The sequence below is a fragment of the Lepidochelys kempii genome, chromosome 1 (genome assembly GCF_965140285.1).
Source record: "Lepidochelys kempii isolate rLepKem1 chromosome 1, rLepKem1.hap1, whole genome shotgun sequence".
Lineage (NCBI taxonomy): Eukaryota > Metazoa > Chordata > Testudines > Cheloniidae > Lepidochelys > Lepidochelys kempii.
The window spans coordinates 197362759-197390069 of NC_136380.1; the positions used below are offsets into that span (position 1 = coordinate 197362759).

Below are 27311 nucleotides of genomic sequence, written 5' to 3' on the forward strand. Positions count from 1 at the left end.
ATAACTTTAGGCAAGTCACTTAAGACCCAGTCCTGCTCCAATTTTCATCAGTGGTAAGGTGGGCCCTTAACCTCTTTACCTCTCTGCATTCAAGCATAAAATACCTACCTTACTGACTACTATGATTTATTGATTTTCATATTTGTAAATCACTTAGAGCTTCAGATTAAAGGCACTACAGAAAACGTGACTGACATTTGTATAAACTTAACACCAAGCTCAAACATCCAATCAGTGTACAAATTTATTTAAAAATCAAAACTGAGGTACAAACTAAATATCAGAACCAATAAATTCATACATGTAAACAATCATAGAAAATATACAAATCGTACCAGTTTAACCACTCAACATTCTTCACAGAAAATAGTGAGAAGTATAAAGACAAATCAAGGCCTAATTGTTGTTTTTTTTTTAAGACTAGGTTAGAGGTAGAATACTACTGTGAAAGATTCAAACTTAAAATTAATTTCAGAGAAATTACACTAAGGGTGAATTTGGCCCACTGAATTTATATGTAACAAAGGCATAAAGTAGTCTCCTATATCACTATTTACACTTATTAGTTCTGTAAGTTAAGATTTGGTATGGCACTTATTCACGGTTAAAGCACCTCTTATTGTAATACTATTAAATAGTTTATAAGAGTTAAGTGTCTTAAGTCCTTTACTTTTTGCTGAAGTGATGTGAACATTTAAGATAGCATAAGTCTTGGCCACCAAGACAAACCATGGGACCAAAAAATGTTGTGTGAAAAACTTCAGAGAAAGTTATAGTAGGAAAATGGTCTATAAAATACTTTTTTGAAAAGGCTTCACTATAAGTTTACTTAATTGAGTAGCACAATCCTCAAGGAAAAAATAAATAGAAGTGTCTCCTTTCCACTAGTTAAAGCAGAGGAACTGACCGGCTTTATACAGCATTTTCATTCAAGTCATCTCCATTTCAAATTAGACATTTTCAACTCAAATAAAATGAACTAAAGTAGACTCAGAGGAACACATCTTCCATTTCTTGAGTTTGTTTGGGGAACTGGCCAATCTGCCACAAGTGGCAATAAGGCTTGGAGTTCTATAGACATTGTGTACAAAAAGGTCAAAAGTCAATATACCTAAAATAATATAATTATGAACAACTTGCAAGCTCAATGGCATTTTATGTTATTCAGAAAAATGAGCTTATTTGCATACATACACACAGATTGGCTGATAAGTACATTTTCTTATTAGATGTAGCATGCATGTTATGGGGTCTCCTAGAAATAAATCTAAAAAAGTTGTTACACTTGCACCATTTAACTTATCAAGGGCTTCCACAGCTATTTGTCCAGCGATACTTATGTTTTAGAATGATCAAACCAAACTTGTGATCTTAATGTTTTCCCTGCACTCTGAGAAAAGCATTTCTGTAACGACGATAAACTTCTAGGGTGGGATTTGCAAGAGCACTCAGTGTAAGCCTAACTCTGCTTCCTTTGAAGTGAATGAGAGCGGTGTTAGACCACTGCTTCAAGATTTTGGAAAGCTCTCCCTTAGAGTGCTCATTCATTTTGTTTACCAAACAGCATAAAGGGTGGGGAGATGTAGAGGACAGATTAGTCACCACTCAAGTATCTACAGCAACAGATTCTAAATTCATTATATACTCAGAACTCCATTGATTTCACTATTTCATCATGCTGTTTGCTATTTTTCAGCTTTATCTTTCATTATCTCTTTTCCTTTCCATATTTAAGGTATTATTTAGCCTTTTATTTCATGCTGCTCAACACAATACTTTTGCTTATGTACAACTAATTACTTCTAATCCTGCAAAAGTTATTAATCCAAATCTTTCTCTGACATTTAAATATGCTAAATTTAGGCAATTTATTTTCTACACATGCAAGATATCGAACAACAGAAGAGATTTTGTGCTTCAAAGCTTTTGAAAAAGTAACAAGATACAGCTGAATATTATAAGTTGGTATATATTTTGCTAAATCTTCACAAAATGAAAGATTTTTGGATGTTATATAGAGAGTTGGATGTACAGGTTACAAGTAACAGTTGATATAGATATCAGGTAAAATAAAAGTCTTCGTGCATTTGTGTTTGCAAGTCCTACGACTACAGGGAATACTATGAACTTCTATGGCTTCCATGGAAAATTAGTTTTATGAAGGTATTGCCTTTTGGCACTTACACAACATATGTTGACTCTTCTCAGCTTAGTTCCTGGCAGCAAATGAGGCACTTTTATATAAAATAGCAAAATTAAAGTCTTCAGTAATTGATACTGTTCTTATCCAAAGAAATTAAATTTTCAACATGAGATCTATTACACTCTCATTCTGTCACTAGAGTGAGAACTTAGTGATTCCTTTCAACATTTGGCAACTGTTTTGTGTACCGCAGAGAAATCCTCTCACACTTAATGGAATGCTTCAAGTCCCTTTAAAGAGATACCTGACAGTTCCACACCAGATTGATACAAAATCACCAACCCCCCTAGAGGCCCCATTCTGAAAGAGGCAGAGATCCCCAACAGCCATTGATTTCAATGGAAGTAGAGAACTCACATCTCCTTAGATCATCTAAATGCCAACTCAATTACACTACAGATATGTTTTAACTAGCATTAGGTGGCAAGATGTATATTTAATATATTTCAACCTCAATTATCTAAATATTCTCATTATTCAGAACAGAGTCAAGGGCCCTAGCTTCTTAATTACAACAAGAATTCCCAGATTACCCAATAGGTATATAACATCCCCATGACTTCTAGAAAAAAAGAAGGTTGTACTATATATAAAGATAAGCTTTATTCTTTCAAGGTGAAGTTCACGCCTGTGCACTGGGCTGGTAAAAGGCCCATACACTACTTGAGTTCCATTTCAGCTCTATTTTGGGGACTTAAGTGGTTCAGTGGCTTTCTGCCAACTGTCTGCACAGGGATGAATTCCATCCTTAGGACCTAATAGGGACTGGGAATCAAGACTTTTAAAAAATAATAATCTCCAGAATTTAATAGGGTGACATGTTTGGAAAAATCACTTTATATTTGAAGAAGCAATAGCTGACCTTGTGAAAATTATCTTTGTTCATGTGATTAGTTGCACTGACCTCAGAGAAATTCACACACATAATTCAAAGAGCATTGATCTCTCATGTTGCAAAATGCAAGACTAGTGATCTGGAGGTTCAGCCTCACAGTGCATTTGCTGATTTTTTTATTTTACTGATGACCTTTCCAAATTACATGGCACAATAATTTTCTATTGCTACTTTTGTGCCATACTGAAGATTATTTTATTTCCCTGAACAAGGTATAACAGGATAAAGTGGGGTTTTCATTATGCCTAACTGCCATTTATACTTTATCTGCTGTCACCGCTTCCCCAGAGTTTAAAAGGAAGGTGAAGCAAAACTAAATAAGCACATTGAGACACACATGTTTACAATTAATTAAAACCAATTAGTGTCAAATGTTTAATGCTCCTTTACATGGGAAAAAACCAACTAAGGGGCAGGAAACAGTTTCAACTCATGGAATTTCCTTCTAATATTTACACCTGAGATACCAGCAGATAACAGGGCCATCTTCGTGGAGGTTCAATACTTCTAATTAGGTAATCAGGCCTCCATTTTAACCACAGCAGTATGGCTCCCTCCAAAACTATGTTTTCATCTTGTTCCTACCACACATGGCTGCGGTTCACTTTGGCAGAGAGGGACACTGCATATGCTTATGTTACTAGGTCCTTTTGGAGCCCTAACTCACGAAATACTGCCATTGACCCTACCATGAGTCTTACCTGAGAAAGGACAGTACGATTGGGCCGAACGGGAGACAAGGGTTAAGACTTGTTTTAAAGATGCATCCCTAAAGTTTGACTCTCCTAAGTCCATATTTAGGCTTCTAAATAAATGGCCTATTTTCAAAGGTTCAGAGCACCCAGGAGCTTCAATTGTCTTAAAAAAAAAAAAGACCTAAAAGAATCTTGTTTTTCTGCGGATGCAGCTGTCTGTGGCCTACTGCCCCATCACTTGCAACTTGTCCTGTCAGTGACTTGGGATTCAAGTTTTAGAGCACTTATTTTTGAAAATCTTGACAGATACCTAAGTTCGGGTCCACAGAAGCTCTATTAAGTGATTTCTGTTGTCCTGTTTCCTGTCAGTTTATACCAATACAGGCAGAGATAGTCTTCATTCTTCCTCTATTCCTGTCTTTTCCCATGCTGTTTCCTTATTTGCACAGAACATGAACTTAAGCTCTGACTTTTAGGAAAAATAAAAACTTACTAAAGCTTATCTACTTTAGCTGAATTGAGCCAATAGGAAAAAATCATAATCCTTTGAATTATACTTTATGAAAACCAGTTATTAAGCTACAAGAGTCATTCAGAAATAAAGTGCATTACGTCCACCACAGAGAACTTTGCTCATTTCAGTTTAGCATAGTTAACATCAACATTCAATAAATATTCATTTTAGCATAGTTAGCATCAACATTCAAGATGCTATTAAAAGTTAAGCCTTTCCGGTAAAATGGGTTTGGGAATCCAGAATAGAATATATGAAAAGAATACAAATTCTGTATAAATGGCAAAAAAAAAAGTTAACTGTATTCCCTAATTTTCCATGGAGCTAAGCCCACTACACAGCTATGCCAACATGCAGCTCCTGAAATGAAGCATCACATTCTGTTTGCTTCCCTTCCACTACTCCTGAATTCAATTTGTAACTTTCTGGTGTCTGATTAATTTCATTTTGTGCAGGTGAAGGTACATCTTGAGAGACATTTACAGAAACAGAGTCTGACAAAGAATCCTGTTTTTCTGCTGATGCAGCTGTCTGTGGCCTACTCCTTTCTGTCCCATCACTGCAATTTGTCCTGTCATCAGCCTCTTCAAGCTGCTGAACTGACTTCAAGTATTGTTGGAGAAGACTACTGTCCTGCTCGCTATTTGAGCTCTCTTGACTCCATTCCTCATGGTCTGCCTGGACACCCTCTGTATCTGAAATACATTCTGAGACAGGATCTCCACACGGTTTGCCTGTTTCTATAGAATTCCCAATCAGAGAGCTCTCATTTCCTTCTGTGGAACCCTTTTCAGAGCCATGAGAGTCATTAACATGAGTTTGATCAGTTATAGAGGAGTGAAAGCCAGAATCTGGGAACTCAGGTAAAGTTTTCTCATGAAGAGCTTCAGTAGCTGAAACCAACCAGGTAGAACTACCAACAGGAGAGTTTTCTTGATTGAGCCCAGATGACTGGACAGATAGTTTGGATGGACACAAAGTACTTGATGCAGAAGCACCAAGCTGCCAAGTGCTAAGGTTTTGGTTCACTGAAAGTTGCCACTGCTGAAGGGATCTAACCTGTAAACCATAGGGAAAAAAAGATTTCATGATGGAATAACTTACTTTGCTTCTTAGGAATGTTTTGTAAATTGGCAGTCAATCTAATATTCAATGTAAGATATAAGGACTAAATAAAAAGTAAGTGCACTTTGCCTCAAAGAAGGGAAAGATGAACTTCCCACTGTTGAACAGAAGAGGGGAGGGGACGGGATGAAAGGGAAAAGAAGCAAAACCATTGAGGAAGATTTTAAGAAAGGACAAGACATGTTTAAAAGAATATAAAGGTTTCACTGTCCTGGTACTACAACTACAGAAGTACCCAACTCTTTGAAAGAGGTCCACCTATAAGATGTAGCATCAACCTTTCAGAGTTAGAATTTAGTTAAAGAACAATTAGTATGGCTTCATAGTCTTAAGTCACTCAGAGAATAATCTGGCAATAGCCAGTTATTCTTTCACTAAGCCCAATGTGGATTTCTACACACATTTTCAAACTGCTAGTGGCAGACAATATAGCTATTAACAGAACTTTCTAGGAAGGGATCCACCATGCCAAGTCAGTTTTGCTTCCCGTTTTCGCCCAGTTGACTCATTTACCTTCTTCTGTATTTTCTCCTTACTTCTATTCTAAACTGATTTTTAGTTATTAGAACATAGTTAAGTTTCTAATGTTGCAGACAGTTCTGCATACTTTTTCTAGAGTTCTAATGGCAGGCAATATAGCCAATTAGCAGATAACCTTCTAGTAATGCATCTAGCATGCAAGGTCAGTTTTGCAAGGATGAGCTATACTTTTCATACTTAAAAAGAATATGTATTTAGAAGCATGCTTTTTAGTTAATCTTTAAATAGGAAAAAGAGGGAGAGAGAAAGAAAGAGGCTTACCTGGTTCCAAAGGTATCTGACAGCCTCCTCTTGTACAAGTTTTTGAATCCTCTCTTCTTCTCTTTCTTTTCTTAATCTACACACACACCCAAGATATTTCACTTTAAATACTGAAATAAAGCAGTGGGGTTTTTTTGGTTGAAAATACCAGTACATTTGTATAAATGTATAATTTTATATGAGGCTATTCTTGAAAGATACTACAGGGCAAACATTTAAATATTGCAACTTGACTTATCAGCATCTTTTAGCTGCTGAACAGACTTCAAATACTGTTGGAGAAAACTACTATCCTGCTCACCATTAAAGCTTTTTGTACTCCATTCTCCATGGTCTACTGAACATCCTTTGTATCTGAAGGACACAGGGTCCTCATACTGTTTAACTGTTTCTATAGAACTCCCTATCAGAGAGCTCTCACTTCCTTCTGTGAAACTCTTTTCACAGCTTTCAGAGTAGCAGCCGTGTTAGTCTGTATCCGCAAAAAGAAAAGGAGGACTTGTGGCACCTTAGAGACTAACAAATTTATTTGAGCAAATAAATTTGTTAGTCTCTAAGGTACCACAAGTCCTCCTCTTCTTTACACAGACACATCCATCATTTTGGTCAGTCATGGAAAAAAGTGAAACCCACTGTGGGTTTCTACACACATTTTTCAAACTGCTAGTGACAAACAATACAGCTATTAGCAGACAACTTTCTAGTAAGGGATCCACCAGGCCAGGCCAGGTCAATTTTGCTTCCCATCAGCTTTAAGACATGGGTAATTACAAACAAACGACTGTGAAGTGTTTCTCTTCTGTAAAGTACCACTGAAAGTGGCATTATGAGGTCGTATTTTATTGTGTCTCACTGGTTTTGTATAAAGTTTGCTCACTTTATCCAATGCTTTTCTAACTTCTAGCTCCATAACTCAAACTGAGCTCCAAGAGCCAAGTTGAGATATTTCCCTTTTCATGCATCAACATCAGTAATAAAGGTTTTGCATGAACCTCTTCAAACCCAACCATAGGTTAATGGATTGCACCTATATAACCATAGGCATCATCTGAAAGCAATGGGATTTCACAGGTGTCACTGAGGGCCTAATTTGACTCACAGAATCTTTATTACTTGTAATGAGATAGAATGATCCTAGATCTTCACTCAGATCCCAGGTTGAGTCTGCAGGGCTGACAAAATAATCTTGTAAACTGAGCAACTTTGAGATGAAATCATACAAACGTTGGACTCCTATGATGCCTTGTTACATAGCCACTTTTCAGAGAAGAACCTCATATTAAAAACGAATACCCCAAACACTGATTTACTGTGATCTCAGCATGGATCCTGGACGACCATCTTTCACATTCAGAACCACTCATACTCTTGCTGAACTTTAAGAGAATGTCAAAGTATAGTTGCTTTATGCTCCCTTATTTTGCCTTAATATTAGAGTCTATTGTCCTGAGTGTGGGAGGATGAAGAAGAGAGAAAATTTCCCTTTAACCAAACGCGTGTAGATAGAGCTATAGAGTGAGGAGAGGGGAGTTACATACATGCTGATAAGGGAGATGGAAGAGAAAGCTGACTCCTGCTGTGATCGTAGTAGTTCTGTGTTAGCATACAAAAGAGCTACTGTGCATAGAGTCACAGCCATAGAAATAGTTCCATAAGCCAAGATAAGTTTATACTCATTCTGAAATGCATTAGAACAAGTTATTTTTTCTGTTCTAATTACATTAATTCAGTTTTGAGAATAAGAACATAAAATAAGACTTCTGACTTACTTTCTTACTTCATCAGTTAAGAAAACAATATGCTCTTGCATTCTGCTTAGCCGAATTTCGTAACGCACTTCCTTGGCTCTGGGATGGTAGTTTCTTGTGTGGAATCCCCTCCAACAGGCTTGAAGCTTGGTGGCCGCTTTGTTCATTCTTTGAAGTTCAGCATCTTGGTCAACAGCAGCTGATGCATCAGTAGAATTTCTCTCTATAGTTTGCTCAGTATAAAGATTTTTAATTAATGGTTCATCATCAGTTAATGGGGGCTTGAAGTGGCTGCACAGAACTTGGTCAACAGATGATGCGAAACAGTCATTAATACTCGCAGTTGGGTTAGCAGTGACTGTTGCTGGACTAGGGGAAGGCAATATTCCATCCTCATTATCTTCCTCTTGAGTTTCCACAATTTCTGCTGTTTTGATGGAACACTCATTTGTAACCCAAGAAGTCTTTTCCTGCTTATCATCCTCATCTTTATTGACCTCCTTCACAAATACAATCACTGTATTATCATCTTCTTCTAGGTTCAAATTGATTCCATGTAGCCTTAATTCTGTAGTGGGAGATACTGGAGACAGTCCTGAAGCTACTGGCATAAAAGTAGACTCTGAGGACAGAAGGCTGCAGTTCAGTTTGTCCTCATCAGTCTGTATGTCCTCCAGATACAGCTCATTGTGACAGCTTCTTTCAGCTTGCACTGAAGCCGGAAAGACATTCTTAACTGCATAGGAATGGTCATCACTGGAGCCTGGCCCAACCCAAGAATTCCTTTGGATAACAGGTTCTAGATGATCAGAAAGCCAAATTTAGACTACACAGTATTTAAATATATAATTTGTTTATTTAAATCAATAGGTATTTATTTATTTAAATCAACCCAAGTACTTACTGAATAATAATAGTATCTGAAGTGCTAACAATGGCAATCATATGATTATTTAACATAGATATTGCAGTAGCATTTGGGAACTCCATTATATGCCAGGGTGCTGTATACTATACAAAAACAGTAAGAAATTGTCCCTCCGAAGAAGAAATGTCTAACTAGACAGAACAGTCAAAAAGTAGTAGGTACATAACGGAAGTAATGAGCTAATAGAAGGTATTATTATTAGTTACTTATTAATCTCATTAGTGACTGTTTTCAAAATCTGAATAAGTGATGAAAGTGGTACTAGACAACAAAGTATATCAATACCTGTATTACTTAAGTTAAAAACAATCCAAACAAATACAAGAAAGATCTGAAGGATCTGTTCCAGAGTAGGACTACATTGCCAATTTTCCCTTCACAAAGTTATTTGTGTGCAAACAGCTATTTTGTTCATTTCCACAGTGAACAGTAGCTCACAGTAGCAGATTTGGATCTTACCACTTTCAGGAATTATCTGGGGCCTTTGGGTTGGACTGTTGTGTTCATACATAGCAGGCACCGCTTTGCTGGGAATAGAGGATGTAGGCAGCCCTTCATTTTGGCTTTGGTACATCAACTGCTTCTGGTGGAGCCTAAACAGAAACAAAATCCAAGTAATTTTAAAATCTCTCTCTAATGGTGCAGAAGGGAACTACCAGCTATTCTGTGGAAAAAAAAATGGTTAAACCATTCTAAAACAAGGGGCTGACTGTACAAATCCTTACACATACAAGCCACCTTACAACAGTTAGGGCTCACAAGACCTGGTCCTAAACTGTCAAAATTAATTAGATTATCCTTAAAACCCCTCAGTTGAATAGAACAGTACTTTCTAAGTGCCATCAATAGTTCAAGCTAAAATGTCCTTACCTCTGCTTACTCAGTATTTTTTCCAGTTTGGCATCCTCTTCAGTCTGGAGACCAAATGTAGCGGTAAGAGGACAAACAGTGGCCAGATACTGGACTAACTGAACATGCTGGCCAGGTCGATATGATCGTCCTTTACCTTGACTGTAAAGCCATTCTGCTTTCAAACTGGGGGGAGAAAACGCACAGTCATTGTCTTGGCATAAAATCATAGTTGTATACAAGTCATTTTCTTATTGCTAAGCTCTCTTTGTAACTTTTCTTTTACTGTATGCCTTTGCCATATAAATGCAAAGCATGTTCTCCTGCACAAAGGCCAAAGAAACTGGGATCTTCAGAGGAGCTGATGGATAAGAATCCCTCACCAAAAAAAAAAAAAAGGCTGTGAAGTAGAAGATCTATTCTGCAACTGATATTCTAGTCTGCGGGCTGGCAATGCTCTTCACCTATCCATTCTCTGTTCAATTTTTTAAATTTATTCACTTCACCTGTGTTTATGGCCCTTTTTGTAGTCTATAAACATATGGATGAATGAGTTTATTAGCAGGAATGTTCACTGAAAAACTTTATAAGCATATACTGCAGAATATTCACAGAAAGTACACAGTGAATTTTAAATTGTGAGTATTCACACTGTAAACCTTATAAGAGTTATGCTCATCCAGTCAGGGAGCAGTAATATACCGACAGATACATACCATGTCCAGAATATCTATTCACAATTAAATGAATCATGACAAAGCAGAGACTGAGTATTTTTTCCTCTAAACTCGAAACATATAGTAGCAAACAAAGACAGAATGGATAAGTACAGTTGATCCGGAGATACATTTCCACTCACACAAAAAATAATATACTACTTCACTTTATCCAGACATATGAACCAATTTAAAAAGAGCAATTAAAAAAATTATTTCACCTCTCTTTCTGAGAAATCACATATCCATCCAGAACTTTAAGATTCAGACACCAGCTGACAATATATGGCCGATAGTCAAATCCAGGAATAGAAGGTGTGGCCATCACACAAGGGTTGTTCATAATTGACAACTGCTCCAACTCAGGAAAGGAAGCCAAGAAAGAAATCTGTAACAAATGATGTCTTTGTTGAAAGAAGAGAACTACTCCATGTTTATAAAACGTAATGCATTTCCATTGGTTAGACATCTTGGGCAGAGTACCAGCATTATAGATGCGGTAACTTTTACTTGCAACACATACACTACTTCAAAAAAAGAAAGAAATACTAACAATACGGTGAACACCACTGTCATGTAACCATCCACTTTCCTGTAACACAGCAACCCCCATGGCCTTTGGAAAGAATCACCTCCTTTCAGTGCCCGGATAGGTATAGTATGATTAAATATTTGTGTTATTCTGCATCAGCACAGGAGAGAAGAATGTTTTACGATGGTCAGGCCAATCAGTAGAAAAGATGGACTGTGACCATGTGATCCTAAGGAAAAGGACGGAGGAACGTAAATCCGACCAAATTAAGGGGTCCCTCCAACACGAAGGCTATGCTGACAATTTAGCAGGAGCAACTACTTATTTATATAATTTTTAAAATAAAACAACCAACAACAACAAACAACTATAGCCAGACTATTTGCCATCTGCTTCATGGTAAAAGAACAGAACAGAGATGGGCCCAAACCAAAACTATGAATACAAAATTTAGGAAAAGTTTGGGTCCAGGCTGTGCACTTCAGACCTATCCTTTTGAGAACAGAAATTGTTTGTTGGATTTCTCAGCTGTGAAAGCCAGCAGCTGGTCAGATTTGTTCTCACTCTGTAGATACAGGAAGAAAAGCCAGGAGAAGTTATTTTATCAATTTGTAGGCAACATCTCGCCCTTGGACTGGACTTTTGGGATCTTTGAGCAATTAAACAAGGAAGGGGAAAAATGACAGCTGAAAGTTAAAACTTCCATCCCACATTTCTTTTTGGTTTTAAGGAAAACATCCAAACCAGAGGATCAGCTGGTTCGTGCAGTAGTTCACTGCATGAATCTTTACTACAGAAACAAATGAGTACAAATAAACTCCAGTAGTCTAGCATATTTGGAGAAAGCAAAGCCAATTTTACATACATTCTTGATACTTTGCTCTCAAAAGAACTATCCTTTTTTATTGTAAGTAAAAATTTGAGGATAAATATTCCACATTCTTACCTCGTTCAAGTCTCTGATTTCATTTTCTGCTAAAGAGAGAATAATCAGACTTTGAGGTAGGCAAACAGGTGCCATACGAAGTGAGGTTATAATATTTCCATGCAGCAGCAGAGTCTATGAAACAAAAAATATTGTAATGAAATGTATGCTTTTTTTTGTCAAAACATGAACGTTGTGAACAGTGATAGCTGCAGAACACACACACACAGTGAAATGACAATGTAAAGATTTGCCAGTGTTTGCAAAGAGATTATTGGTTGTTATAGTCAGGAAAATAGCAATACCTTGAAAAAACCTCACATTTAAAAGCAAAATTTCCCTTTATAAAATGTACGGTTTTAAAGTTTCTAACTACCGATATTTTTAAAAGTACATTTGGAAACGTATCTTTCTCCTATGCAGATAGTTCAGTGCAAAAGAGGTAGCAGAACTTGCTTTGTTCCGATCCCGTACTTAAGAGGATGAGGAGTAGTTTATTCTGAGGGCAGGTCTATACTACCGTGGGGATTGACGCTCTGAGATCAATCCACCAGCGATCGGTTTAGCGAGTCTAGTAAAGACCCACCAAATTGACTGCAGATCGCTCTCCAGTCGATCCCGGTACTCTACCCATGACAAGAAAAGTAAGGTAAGTCGACGGGAGATTTTCTTCCGTCGACCCCTCACGGTGTAGACCCCACAGTAACTCGACCTAAGGTACGTCGACGCCAGCTACGTTGGGGGAGGAGGGATTTGAGCATTGACCTGCTAAACCCAGGATTGTGAGTTCAATCCTTGAGGGGGCCATTAAGGGATCTGGGACAAAAATTGGGGATTGGTCCTGCTTTGAGCAGGAGGTTGGACTTGATGATCTCCTGAGGTCCCTTTCAACCCTGATATTCTAGGAGTTACTGCAGTAGTGTAGACATAGCCTGAGAAGAAAACTGGGAGCCAGGAACTTAAGTTCTCACCACTACTCTCATACCAATTCACTATGTGGCCTGGGACAAAAATTAAAGATTGATCACAAGTGAATCACAAATGCTCTGCCTCAATCTCTTTAAAATGGGGATAATAAATTTTTACATACCTCTGTAGTACAGCAATTATGGTGATTAATTAAAATGCTTTTAAAAGTGAATGGATAATGAAAAATGCTATCTGCTTAGAGTTACTGTCACAACTGTTTTTTGCAAAGAATAGTCCAAAGACAGAAAGGTAAGGAAGCATTTACCTTTAGAGACAAAAGCTTGAAGAGATCTCCTATTTGAGGTATATTGTTGTCTGACAAATCAAGATGTTGAAGAGATGTGCAGCTATTGATCTGATCTATGGTCTACAACAAGAGAAATAATCATATTAGTTACTCTAAGACTTTCTTTTTCTATTAAATAAAAGTTGATATCAACATTCTGCAATCTTTTCTGAAGCCAATTAGACTGGACAAACTGTACCATTTCAAAACTACATTATTAATATAACTATATTAAAAATGAGATTATTAAGTTTAGTATCTGACCTGCATGTCAAAAGATTACCCAAATCCCTTTATATTTTGGGATTCAGTTATTTAGGTCAGTTTTCCTAGGAGATCCCTTACACAAATACTACCTTTCTCCCCTTCAGAGACTGGAGAGACACAAATGATCCCATTAAAGTGAATGGGAATTTAGTGGGCACAAAAATGGAACAGAATCAGGCTACGCTGGGATGTTTTTTCAGTATTTTCCAATTTACCCACTACCGTCAGAAATACAGATTTCAGAAAACGTACAAAGAATAAATATTTCACCTTAAGGTTATTTCCTGCCAGGTTTAGCCACTCCAAGTGCACCAGATCCTTCAGCCCTTCCACATAACCAATACTGTTGTGAGGCAAGTTTAATACCCGGAGCTGCGTCAGTTTTGCCACACCCATCATCCTTACAAGTCGATTGTTGGCTACAGACAGCTGTAGATTGAATATAAGAAATGTTTTATATTTACTATCAAAGCGTATGAACAACACAGCCTATCAGAGATCTTGCTCTGATTTAACAGCTAAATATCCAATCCAGCAAAAATACTATGAATCTAGATTTTCCATTTTCACACAGAAGGATAAGGTGGACAAGACAAATTGCAGAACTATACAGACTCTTTCTTCATCAAACTCTTAAAATCTCATACAACAAACTGGGACAAATTCACCTGGGCTTTTACCTGCTGAAACCAAAGAAACTGAAACCTAGAATGAATTTAGTAACTGGTAATCAGTATTTTAAATCAGCTTTGCAAACTCACCATGAAAATGTACTATTCCAGGATCAAAATCTACTTGCTTATCCTCACCATAGTGGAGAATAAAAAAATAAAATATTTTACACAACTGTTAAAAAATAGTTTTTATCCCCAGAAAAAGAGTAATTTTTAATTATGTTTTAAATACAGACCACGTATAATGGCCACTTTCTACTCTAAGAATTTGTCAGCAAGGATTAAGACCCAGGCAAATGTTAATTCTACAGTCAAGAAGAACTCTCAGAAAACTTGAATCCATATTGAAAACACACTTACTGCCCGCCCTTTAACCATGGTGAAGCTACCATGCACTGATACCAATATATGCTTTAATATGAAAGCGTCATGAAAAACTGACCTCGTACATATTTTTGATACGTCAACACCAAGTAGTAAAACCGATAATTTCTTCGTTATAGTTACTCTGATACAATAGAACCTGTGGTTCAGCTGTGAAAAGGATTAACTACTCTGTTTTTCTACTGTAATTTTAGCCGGAATTGAAATTTACTTGTGTGAACTCCCAGTGCATTTGTAGCTCCAAGCAGGTATAATAAATCTAAATCCTAGTCCATCCCAAATGTAATGTATGGGCTTTAGGAATGATGAATTCCTACATGAACAGTCAAAGCACAAATTAAAACAACATTCTCCTAAGCCAATATTGTGAGCACTGGGCTTGAAAGACTCCTTTCATGTATTAGTTTAGATTCTCCTCTGGAAGCTAATAAGGGAACTCAAAAAGACTGTTATTCATGTCTGGCTGGAAGTACGTTGAATGATAGTTAATGATGGACTTGGACTTGTTAGAGATGTCCTGTGGAGACCAGTGCCCTGATCTTACAAACACGTATGCATGTGTTTAACTTTACTACTGTGAATAGCCCTATTCATTTCAACAGACTACTCCTGGGACTAAAGTTAAGCATGGACATTAGTATTTGCAGAATCAAGGCCTAAGTGGCTCAGGGCATTAATGTCAGAATGTAAAACCATTTAATTTTACAGTTAGCACTTTTGCTTCTTGTATTTTATCCTGTTTTACATTTATTTTTTCTTCACCTCTACTTGTGTTAATAAATTTTTATACCATATTTCAATTTACCAGTCAATTCATTTTAGCAGTTGTATATTGTGTAACTTGGAAGTTTACATACGTTAGCACAAGACTCACTTATAACTATGGTCTTACATTTTATGTTGCAAAGGTCTGGCTATTAGACGGATTGCCCTAAAAGTGATATTGGAATTTGTGATAGCAGTAGTTATAAAGGCATGAAAATAAACTTAGTATTTTTCTTTTTAAGCACCAATAAAAAGTTTTTTGACAAAACGGAACAAAGATGAACTATAGGTTAAACTGAAAAGAGTCCTGTTGAAGAGAGTGCAAATGAAAGGAGGACTGCATGGTCTGGTGACAGGGCATAGCACTAACAGTCATGAGATAGGCATCTACATCTAGCTGTGCCAGTGTGTGTGACCTTTTGAGTCACTATACCTCCTAGCACCTCAGCTACACAACATGTAAAATAAGGATAATGATGCACTCTCTTTGTAAACTGCTCTGAAATCCAAGGATGGAAAGTACTATATACATACATATTTATTACACATGGAAAATTTATGTTAAAAGAACATTATTATGGTTGAGTCAAGCATTAAGCATTAAGATTACTTTTGACTTCACTAGGAACTGAGTTCACTCAATATCCGAGTACCAGGCACCAGCATTTTTTTAAGACAATGAAATAATTTCTCTCTGAATTATATAGGTAACCAGGGAGACAATTTGTGCTACTATCAGCTGCAGACCTGTACTGGACTGAAAAAAAGTCTCTAATTTTTAGCTATCACCTCGTCCATTCAGAAATATAGGAAGTTGCGTAGTTAGTTTACTATGAAAAAGGAATTTTTTGAGCTCAATTCATTCATTCTTGTGACAGAATTATTTTAACAAGCACAGTGTGGTTAAGTTATTTCATGGCCAACTCGAACCATATAATACTGACCTGCATTAAGTTCCTGCATTTCTCCAGGTGTTCCAGTTTAATTATTTGGTTTTTATCCAGAATTAGAGTATGAACGTCAGCATCACAGGGTAATGTTGGATCCAACTTTTGCAACCCCTGACCTGACCAATTAACTACCGAACCTTGGAGAAAGGTGGGGAAAAAGAAGTAAATTATGAGCACGTGTGCGGCCAATTCGCAAGCAATATAAACAGACTTGTATTCATGACTAGAGAGAAATAACTGAATTCTATCATTTGCATCTCTGAGACTTTGTCAAATGAATATTTCAGACTGAATAAATGAGAAGAAGGGTGACCCAGCGATTAGGACACTACCTTGAGACTTGGGAGTCCATATTCCACCACAGACTTTCCTGTGTGATCTTTGGCAAGTCACTTAGGTTCTGTGTGTCTCAGTTCCCCTTCTAAAGCAGCAATAATTCTCTACCTCACAGATATGTAGGGGTATGTAAAACATTCAAGACTGTGATAATAAAGTAATAGGTGCCATATAAGTATCTCAGACTGACAGGTAGCTATAATGGCTCTACAAACAATATTATAATGCTTCAGCCTTGAAAAAATGCTGTGAAAATTTTCCATCCCAGTCACCAAATCTACTCACCATCTTTTACCATGATTCTGATAATGAAAAATTTAATATAACCCTTGCCTTTCAAAAAATCCGATCACCTTTGTTGTAGTAGTCATAAGAGAAGGTGCCACAAGTACTCCTTTTCTTTTTGCGAGTACAGACTAACACGGCTGCTACTCTGAAAACTGCAAAAAAGGGATCACTATATTTAGTGGAAATAGGAGCTAACAAAGACTTGTAATTCTTTCCCAGCGAGCAATCCCATTAATAGGAAGTCGAGGAGATTCATGACACTACTCTGAATAGCAACAACAAAACAGAGCAGAGTCTTATTAATTTCATTCTGTGGCTTCTTGGGAAAGCTACGAGCAGCAGAAGTGCTGGGGCAGTCTGCACATTCAGGAAAATGACTGCATTGTCTTTTTATCTGGAAGGTTGTCTATTTACACCAACTTAAGGGGAAGGAGTTTTTTCTTTTAAGTGGCTTAAGTCCCAACACAGAGAAATCTTCCCTTGTGTTGCTGGAAAGGTTTTCCCCACTCCCCACCCGCTAAACTGGGAGCATGTATACTAGACTGGTTGGAATTTTTTTGACAAAATTTTTTTTATTGTTGTTTTTGAAAAATGCTGTTTCATCAAAGCTTTAATGTTTTGAGGAGACACAGATTTCAACAAAGTTTCTGATGGGAAGATTTCTGATCTTCGAGTGGACTTTCTGGGTGGAAACTTGACACAATTCTGTTTCACAAAAAATGTCCAAAAGGTTTTGTTTTCATTCCAATGTGAAACAAAACATTTCAAAACCTTAAAAGTTGTCACAAAACAGAATAGTTGTTCTCTGGCCAGCTGTAATGCATATTACAACTCTACACAGCATCAAACTAACTTTCCCATAAGGTCCAGAAATTGGGAAATGCTAACTGATGGGCTAACTGTTCCAGATTCCAGCACTGCCTCTAGTGGAAAGCCTGAGCAAACAGTACACAGTAAAAGTATGCAGTGCTTGAGTCCAGATATATTTTGGGCAAGACAAAATTCTAAAAAGTTGAGACCCACCACTTAACTCTGGGGACAGAGTTAAAACATTCCAGATGAAAGCACTTGTCGTAACAGAGCTGAGAAGGAGGGGCAGTCTCCAAAATAAGTGAAACTTAGACCACTAAAGCTTCAGGATCTACAGCTTCCAATTATCTCTTTCAGATATTAGCCCAGCTTAGGAGGAGGTACTGACTGTATCCTATTTACAGCACATGTAAACCACTCTCCCATTCCTACCCACTGCTGGTTCCCCTCCCCCCATCAGCTCAGTAGCAGACCACGACCCTCCAGTGTCAAACTCTGTGGTAGTAGGAAACAATCAGTTCTGACAATCAATATAGGTTCTATATGACTACATTCTTATACTCCTGCTGGAAGCATGCTATGGCTAAAAAGAGACTGTTGGTGAAGAACAGTCTTCAAGCACTGAACTGATAGGCTAAATACAAAATTAACAGTTATGTCTGCTGGTCGCTTTCCCAAACAGAATCAGAGTTAACCGCACATTACTTTTGTCAAGTTCACACTTGTCCACAGAATTCTGAATAGCAGCAGTGGCAATGCTACCTACAAAAGCTATAATAGCAATAGAAACATAAAAGCTGTCTGGAAATTCAGGGAAACATGGTATATTTCTTATTTATAAGGTTATCTTTGCAATAAGGCCTACATTTTTAAACAGATAAAACAACTTCTGTTTTAGCTCTCTCACTCATGAAGGAAAGCCCCCCGAACAGTGAACAGGATATTTTAGGAACTGTTTGTTGTTATTTACATACACCTGTGGGACTGGATGTCAGCTGCTTACTTGCAACAGAGCCTCCCCCACACCCGAAACCCAGCCACATCTCGTGGGGTGATTTCAGCACCACTCCAGCAACGGGAAGGTGGGTGGCAACCAGTGCTATTGTCTCATGGTCTCTCTCAGCTCACTGTTTTGTGGGGGAAGGGAGAAAAGGACAGGTAACTCCCCCCCCCCCACTTTCTGACATGACCTGAATGGGGAAGGGACGGACTCGCCTAACCTCCCCTCCCCCAGATGCACCCCCATTAATGGGCTCCGCGAGCGACCACAGCCCCCCCTTTAGTTGATCCCTCTGCGCTCCATGCACCAGCACTGTTGTGGGGGGGAGCGCAAAGCCCTCTGGAATTTGTAGTCCACTCCCTGAGCTAACACCCATGCTGTGCCAAGGAAAAAACTACAAATCCCATAATGCAACGCGCGACCAACCTACTAAAAGGGTAGGAGAAAAGACACTAAGTAAACCGCTGAGCCCGGCTACCAAGAGTCCCCAGGATCCCTGTAACCCACCCGGCCGGTCCCCAGTGCCCCCGATACCTTCCCTGGCTCCCAGAGCCGACGTAGCCGCCTCGCTCCTTGCCGCCGCCATACTTCCCGCTTGCTAACGACACCAGGCAACCGGGCGCCGCGCGCGCTGATTGGCTGCTTTAAGCCGCGAGGAAAAAAATAATTTCTGGGTATTTTAGCTGCGAACCCCCTGGACGAGAAGCCCCGCGTCGCCGCCAACGGCCATTTTTAAAGGAGTTGGGAGGGGGGCGGGGGGGAGAGAAACTCCCTCTCGGACTGAAGCCGGGCCGCTGCCTCCCGTGATGCACCGCGCGGCAGGCGTTTCCCAGCGTGCTCTGCGCCGGGTATAGAAGGCAGTTTCCCATGATCCTCTCTTTCTTTTGGCCGCTGGAGTCGTTGGGGCTGGCGGCGCCATCATGAAGTAAGTGCCGCCGCCGGCGAACGGCGAGACCATCCGGCCCCATCCTCCGGGCCGAGCCCCCGCCACGGGGCCGGGCTCCTGCGCGGCGCTAACCCGCTCTGCTTTCTCTCCCCTCCCCTCCCCCGCAGGGTCGAGCTGTGCAGCTTCAGCGGCTACAAGATCTACCCGGGTCACGGCCGCCGCTACGCCCGCACGGACGGCAAGGTGAGGGGCCGGGCTCGGAGCGGGGCCCAGGGCCGGGGGGGTGGGGCCAAGCGCTGCCCTGCGCGGGGTCGTGGCACCGGCTCGAATCCCGCCTGGCTGCTGGATGGAAGCGGCCGGCGGCCCGAGGCCACTGGGTGAACGGCCCGGCCCCGGCTGCCCGAGCGTGTGTGGGGGGGGCTGCGCGCTGGGGCCTCGTGCCCTGGCCGCCCTGGCGAGGGGTCTGTGGTGCGCCTGGGTCTGGCAGGCAGCGTCCATGCTGTGGCCTGAGTAGTTCACTCGGGGCTGGGAAAGGGGTGGCTTTACGCATCAGGTCTGAAAATCACTAGGCCCTGCCGAAAGTTTTGAATCCCAAGTAGGTTGATTCACCCGTTTGTGCTGCCACGGCCAATACGCTGAGTGGAAAGGAGTTCACTGTGTCTGGCTCGCTAAGATTAAACTTAGAATCATAGAATATCAGGGTTGGAAGGGACCTCAGGAGGTCATCTAGTTCAACCCCCTGCTCAAAGCAGGACCAATTCCCAATTTTGGCCCAGATCCCGAAATGGCCCCCTCAAGGATTGAACTCACAGCCCTGAGTTTAGCAGGCCAATGCTCAAACCACTGAGCTATCCCTCCCCCAAACTTCAGACAGATGATCATTTTTTGGAGACTGAAGGTCTTTTGTTTCCCTGTAACCAGTAGGGTTTACCCCACCTCGAGAAGTACAGTAGTGAATCTCACTGCAAACACTGGCCTAAATGTACTGACATTTTTTATCTTGGCGTTATCTCTTTTTCCCTTCTCGTCCCCCCCCCCCCCCCCCCCCCCCCCCCCGGTGGGGATGACTTTTTTTTAAAGCATAGATTGTACTACACAGTTGGTACCACATCGGCCTGCTTACTCTTGAGAGCATAGCTTGACATGGTGAACATTATGAGAGGGGGGATTTTGGTGAAATTTTGATGTTAGGCATTCACTATCATGTGATCAAGGATCAGTATTAAAGCATTAATCGTTAGTTTTATCAAAGAACTGCCTGCTTCCAGCTCCTGTGTACTGGGAAGTTGTTTGTACTTAGTGGAGGAGTCAGACATTTAGCTTGACACGCAGTATAACCATCAACTCAAGTCTTGAAATTTGTGTTTAATGTTTATGCTTTTATTGGTCACCCAGTTGCTTAAATGGAAAGCAGGGATATAAGTTGGAGTTTGAATTTCTTTACTTTCAAATATCGTATAGCATTTCCGTGTTATTTCTGCCATGAAAAGACTAGCATGCACATTATCAAACATAAGCCTAGAAAATAGTCTTAATTTGCACTCGGATGCTATGTTCCACAGAAGAATGTTTCTGTACTATAACAGACCATTTTTCTTATTAACAATGTAGAGTTTATTTTAATCTCAAAAGATTTTTAAATATGATGTCATGTACACGTATTTGAATTTTGCTTTAGAAGAGGCCATATTTTAATTTAAAAAAAAAAGAGTTAAAGACTTTAATGCATCAGTGAGGTGGAAAGGATACCTAACATAAAGCGTCATTTGTGGTTGTTGGTATTTTACTAGAAACAAAGTTGCCTTAAAAATATTTGTTCGACTTTCCAGGTTTTCCAGTTTTTGAATGCAAAATGCGAGTCTGCCTTTCTTTCCAAGAGGAACCCTCGTCAGATCAACTGGACTGTTCTGTACAGGCGCAAACACAAGAAAGGGCAGTCTGTAAGTATACTTCATGTATTGTGACTAATACTACTTTAAACTTTCAAGAATGGTTTCCTGGGTGTCCTGGAAAAATCGATCTAGCTGCCACCAAGAGGTGAAAGTAAACCGGTACGGTGTACTGGGGTGGATCGGCTTCCCCAGGTGCAATTTAAAGGGCCTGCGGCTTCCAGCAGCAGCTGGAGCCCCCGACCCTTTAAACCGCTGCCAGAGCCGCCAGCTGCCACTGTTACCCTGGGGAGGGGGAAGAAGGCACTTGTTGGTACAGGGTGGGCTGGGGCTGGCTCTGACCCTCCCCAGCCCTTCCTCTTCCGCCTGAGGCCCTCTTTTGGGGGCCAGAGCCAGCCCCAGACCAGCCCCTTACTGGTAAGTCCCTAGACTTACTTTCACCCCTGGCTGCCACTGACAAGCAGGTAAGTGAAAAGTTTCTCTGGACGCCATAGGGAGTCTAAACCATTGAGTTCTGTAAACCTTCATGTTTGTAAAGAGGTTTTTCAAGCCCTCATGACTGTGAAGACATTCCCACACAAACACTATTTCCATGTAGTTCCAATACTTAGACTCGTGGCTTTGCTATTGACAAGCACGTTGAAATAAAGACTGATAATCTGATGCCATGCCTGCAGTCTTGGGCAGATATTATTATGTTGGTTCACATTTGAAAGGTGGATATTTGTTGAGCACAAAGTACAAATGTATGTTTCAGTAGTACCTTCAGGCCTCAGTCAGGGCCATGCTGGGCTAGGCACTGACAAACTGATTAACAGTTCATGACTTAAAAGTTGATCGACATACAGTGGGGTTCTAGTTAATCCATTGGTGGTAACTTTGATTATTTTGTTTTTGTTTTTCTAAAAGTGAAATTTTATAAATGCACTGCTTGTGGTGGTATGGTAAACTGGTTTTAGAATGTTATCTTTGCAAACAGCTGGTATCAAAAATGCTCCCGTCTGAAAATTTTGGCTGTGAAGTTGAAATCTTTGGAGATACAAAAGTATTTTCATCAGGGCTACAGTATGGCATTTCTTCTGTATATATTTCCAGTGGCCTTATTTATGTTCCAGGGGCCTGGGTTTTTAAAGATTGTAATCAGTGTTCTGTAAAATCATAGTAAGTTAGGAGGCTTTTTAGCATTTGGCTTGATTGGAACAGAGAAGTATGGCTGGGATATGTCTACAACCAGGGGCTATCAACCTCTTCCTTTCTGAGGCCTCCCCAATATGCTCAAAAAAACTCCACGGCCCATCTGCTACAACTGTTTTTCTGCATATAAAAGCCAGGGCCACTGTTAAGGGGTAGCAAGCAGGGCAATTGCCTGGGGCCCATTCCACAGGGGGCCCTGCAAAGCTAAGGTGCTCAGGCTTTGGCTTCAGTCCCAGGTGGTGGGTCTTGGGGCCCTGGGCTTCAGCCCCTTGTGGTAGGGCTTCAGCTTTCTGCCCTGGTCCTCAGCAAGTCTAATGCAGGCCCTGCTTGCGGCCCCCCAGAAGGCCGCAGACCCCTGGTTGAGAACCACTGGTCTACACTGCTTTTTCTTTTTTTTTCTTTTTAAACCCTTGGGTTAATTCCCCAGGCAGTTGTTCCAGGCAACCCCAGAACAAGAGCAAACCTTTGCATCATGGAACAAATGCATTGGGAGTGTCCACACTAACCTTTTCTCAGGGGTTGAGTATCTAAGTTAATGGGCAATCATAAAAGTCTAGTGAAATAAGCCCTTAGCCAGAAACCTCCTAAACTCTCTCTTCACAACTCCAGCAAAAGTCACTGGGGATATGGAGCTAAAGTTATATGCAAGTTTTTAAAATTGAGGCGTGGACATTAAAAGCACAAAAGGTAACAAATGTGCATTTTTGGTATAAGAATTGCAAAACGTTCACTAGCACAGTGAGTTATCAAATGAATGCTATTTAGATAAATGGTACTCCTGAGGATTACAGTTAACCTGTTACCAAAACAACACTGTAACAAGACACGCTTTTGATTTCAATTTTTTACACTTAACAGTTTTATTGTTCTTCCTTGCCTGACATAATGTTATGGTTTTTGTACAGCTGTTCTTCACTGTGATCCCTGAGTATCTGCCACTTAAAATAGGGTGGCAGTGTTGAAGTCCCTTGCAGTGTCCAAGCAGCCTCTCTTGATTCTTCTTCCTTTTGGGGTTATAGAAAGCTGTTCTTGAATGTAGGACTTTGGGAAGAGGTCTGGAGAGCAGTGTAGCTGATATTCTGGTATGGAGGGAAAGGTTTTGCCAAAGGGGAAGGTTTTGTAGTATTTCCGAAAGATTCATCTTATGTTTGGAAGTTCATTCCATGACCATTAGAACGAATAAGCTTGATACAGCTAATTGGCATTCTGTTTCTAGTCAGTCACAGGGAATTTCTGATTAAAAAGTTTAATTTTTAGCTAGCTATTTTCTATACGTTGTAATGGTCTGTGAATTCAGTGACTATTATACTGTTGGATTCTGCACATAAAGTGGAGATAGTGGTTGCCATTAGTCAATATTTGCCAAGACAGTAATTTCCTGTTTGAAGTATCTGAGATACCACAGTAATTCGATAGTTGCAGATAAATTTGGACATCACAACAACCACTTTGCTAATTGCCCCTTGTGGGGGTTTTTTGTTTGTATTTTTGTTTGTTTTTGTAGCACTAATTATTTTAAACCTTTCCATTTTAGGAAGAAATACAAAAGAAGCGCACACGCCGTGCAGTCAAGTTCCAGAGGGCTATCACTGGTGCATCTTTGGCTGAAATAATGGCCAAGAGAAATCAGAAGCCTGAAGTGCGAAAGGCCCAGCGGGAACAAGCCATTAGGTGAGAATCTTTAGTCAGTTGCAGCAATCTCCTTAGTATTTCCAAAATTATGGATTATGATTTCCTTTACAAATCCCTAAACTGTGGAAGAGCTCTGTGCTTTGCATGCTGCAGGCTGTTGAAAACAAACTTAGAGAGATTAACTACTAATTGTTGGGACTGTAAAATACTAAATCACATAAAATTTGTTAATATTGCTTGAGCTTTTAAAAATTTAGCATTATTTCAATACTTGGGTATGAGGTCAGGGTTTCTTAACGGGACTTGCCATTTTACTAATATTTAATTAAAATTTGTGAGGAAATATAGAGACACAAGATGGATGAGGTGGTAATTTCTGAAATGCTGAGAAGAGTTCAGGACATGGGAAATGTAGTTTGTCATGATACTCAAGTATCTTGTTATATAACTAATCTAAGGGCCTTGATGAACCTTTTGGGATGCTTCATGTGGCTGAAGATAGGAGAGCCAACATATCTTAATTTTAAGTTTTAGTCTCATGGGAACTTTTTAATTACTTTATTTAAATAGAACTTGGCTTCACTTTTGAAAGGGAGCGATAAGGGTGAGTGGGAAAAATATATAGCTGTGAATTTGTTCATAGTTCTTGCTATAAATATAATTAACAGGGCTGCCAAAGAAGCCAAGAAGGCTAAGCAGGCAACCAAGAAGTCTACACCCTCTACAACAAAGGTAACATCCATTAGGCAATGAATAGGTGCTGTTTGAGTGCTCAAATAAATTTGTTAGCCTCTAAGGTGCCACAAGTACTCCTTTTCTTTTTGCGAATACAAACTAACACGGCTGCTACTCTGAAACAGTAGTATATGGTAGTGCAAAACGTTTTAACTGGAAACTTGGGGTTTCCTTTACCAGAATTCTGAGCTTCAGCATTCTGATATCAAAACCACATTGCCCAGTCTATGTTAAAGCTCAACACAGGTTATTCAGGATGAACAATATCTGGAAGAATAATCTTATGCTTAAAATACTGCTATCTTGTGATCTGTCTCTGAGAGAAGACTTTTTGGCTAAATAATTAGTCCAATATCCCTATAAGTGACTGTGTATTAATGTGTTGATGTATGCCTATTTTGGGAAGCAACAGATCTACTTTGTCCTCCATGTAATTAGTAGCATTATGCTCTCTTTGCATTACATGAATACTTGAGCTTAAACTGTGATAAGGGCATGCTGAAGTGAGTAATGGTAATGCAGCATATATCTATAGTGTTGACAATACTATGCTGTGTCAGTCAGTTCTTTGGTGTCTTACCTGGAGTAGGCTTGACATAAATGTCCTAATTAAATGATTTAGCAAAGCTTTTCAGAGCTAAAAATGGAAATATTTGTTTGGAGAACTAAATTTCATCCCCCGCAATCATATTTAATGTCTCTTTACAGGCTCCCACAAAGGCTGCACCTAAACAAAAGATTATGAAGCCAGTGAAAGTTTCTGCTCCTCGTGTTGGTGGAAAGCGCTAACTTGTCAAACAGTAGTTGGTTACATTAAATAAACATCTGACTGACTTTCATAACTTGTGCAGTGTTTTATTTGTTTTAAATATATGGGCTCATTTAAAGAATGATAGTCTGCTTTGGCTGACTAGGTAATGAAAATATACCCACTTCCTGTACAAAAATTTACCTTTACTATTGGAAGGCAACAAAATCAAATGTAACCACAATTACATACAGTAGTAACTGGCTTAGTTCAACTGTTAAACATACCAGATTCCAATAAGGCACTCTTAGGGTGTGTCGCCCACAGCAACTTGTCACCCACAGCTGACCCGTGTCAACTGACTAGAGTTGCACAGCTGTTTCATTGCTATGTAGACATCTGGGCTCAGGCTGGAGCCCATGCAATAGGACCCTGCGTGGCAGGAGGGTCCCAGAGCTTGGGCTCTCAATCTGGGTCCAGAAGTCTACACAGCAATGAAACAACCTCCCAGCTGGAGCCTCCTGAGCCTGAGAGAGCTGGCACGGGCCAGCCCTGGGTTTTTCTTTGCTGTGTAGACGTACCCTTAGAAATTACACTTTGCTTTCTGTGTTGCTGGTAATTGCACTTGCTGGAGGGATCTGCCCTACGGTACAAGCAGGGTCCTCTAGGCTTTGAAATAGGATGCTAGGTCCGCACTGTGCAGTGGTATGAGTAAAGCTGATTTCTTTCAGGAGACTGCTGGAGGGTCAGAATACCACCACACTAAGTATAAAACCCACTCAAATGGTGTGAGGTGAGTGGCATAAAGGAGACTTTTAAGAAGGGTCAAGGGTTTAAAATAGGGCTGTCAAGTGATTAAAAAAATTTATTGCGATTAATCACACTGTTAATAATGAATACCATTTATTTAAATATTTTTGGATGCTTTCTACATTTTCAAATATATTGAGTTCAATTACAACACAGAATACAATGTGTACAGTGCTCACTTATATTTACTTTTTATTACAAAAATTTGCACTGTAAAAAACAAATAGTGCAACCTCTGTATAATGAAAGTTGAACTTACAAATGTAGAATTATGTACAAAAAATAACTGCATTAAAAAATAAAACAATGTAAAACTTTAAAACCTACCAATCCACTCAGTCCTACTTCAGCCAATCGCTCAGACAAACAAGTTTGGTCACAATTTGCAGGAGATCATGCTGTCCGCGTCTTGTTTACACTGTCGCCTAAAAGTGAGAACAGGCGTTCGCATGGCACTGTTGTAGCCGGCATTGGAAGATATTTACATGTCAGATGTGCTAAAGATTCATGTCCCTTCATGCTTCACCCACCATTCCAGAATACATACGTCCATGATGATGACGGGTTCTGCTCAATAACGATCCAAAGCGGAGTGGACCGACGCATGTTCATTTTCATCATGAGTCAGATGCCACCAGCAGAAGGTTGATTTTTCTTTTTTTGTGGTTCGGGTTCTGTAATTTCCACATTGGAGCGTTGCTCTTTTAAGACATCTGAAAGCATTCTCCACACCTCGTACCTCTCCAATTTTGGAAGG

At 39.7% G+C, this 27311-nt stretch overlaps 2 protein-coding genes across 4 annotated transcripts; one reads left to right on the top strand and one right to left on the bottom strand.

Annotated features, from left to right (window-relative positions):
* Window positions 1-278: 278 nt before the first annotated feature.
* Window positions 279-19810, bottom strand: CEP97 (centrosomal protein 97). Of its 3 annotated transcripts, XM_073306781.2 has the most exons (12): window positions 19195-19810; window positions 16916-17002; window positions 16221-16363; window positions 13724-13882; window positions 13166-13267; window positions 11953-12066; window positions 10696-10862; window positions 9780-9944; window positions 9369-9502; window positions 8003-8780; window positions 6234-6309; window positions 279-5366 (listed from the first exon to the last, which is right to left on the bottom strand). In XM_073306781.2, exons 1-12 carry the CDS (start codon window positions 19244-19246, stop codon window positions 4641-4643), a joined length of 2703 nt encoding a protein of 900 aa, XP_073162882.2. In that variant the 5' UTR covers window positions 19247-19810; the 3' UTR covers window positions 279-4640. The 3 variants fall into 3 exon arrangements, with proteins under 3 accessions (XP_073162882.2, XP_073162861.2, XP_073162872.2); XM_073306760.2 differs by lacking the exon at window positions 16916-17002 and having other exon boundaries at window positions 280-5366; XM_073306771.2 differs by lacking the exons at window positions 16916-17002; window positions 19195-19810 and adding an exon at window positions 18664-18783 and having other exon boundaries at window positions 280-5366.
* RPL24 (ribosomal protein L24) lies at window positions 19477-25838 on the top strand. Its single transcript, XM_073306793.1, has 6 exons — window positions 19477-19585; window positions 19714-19789; window positions 21376-21486; window positions 24164-24300; window positions 24930-24993; window positions 25705-25838. Exons 1-6 carry the CDS (start codon window positions 19581-19583, stop codon window positions 25783-25785), a joined length of 474 nt encoding a protein of 157 aa, XP_073162894.1. The 5' UTR covers window positions 19477-19580; the 3' UTR covers window positions 25786-25838.
* The last annotated feature ends 1473 nt before the right edge of the window (window positions 25839-27311 follow it).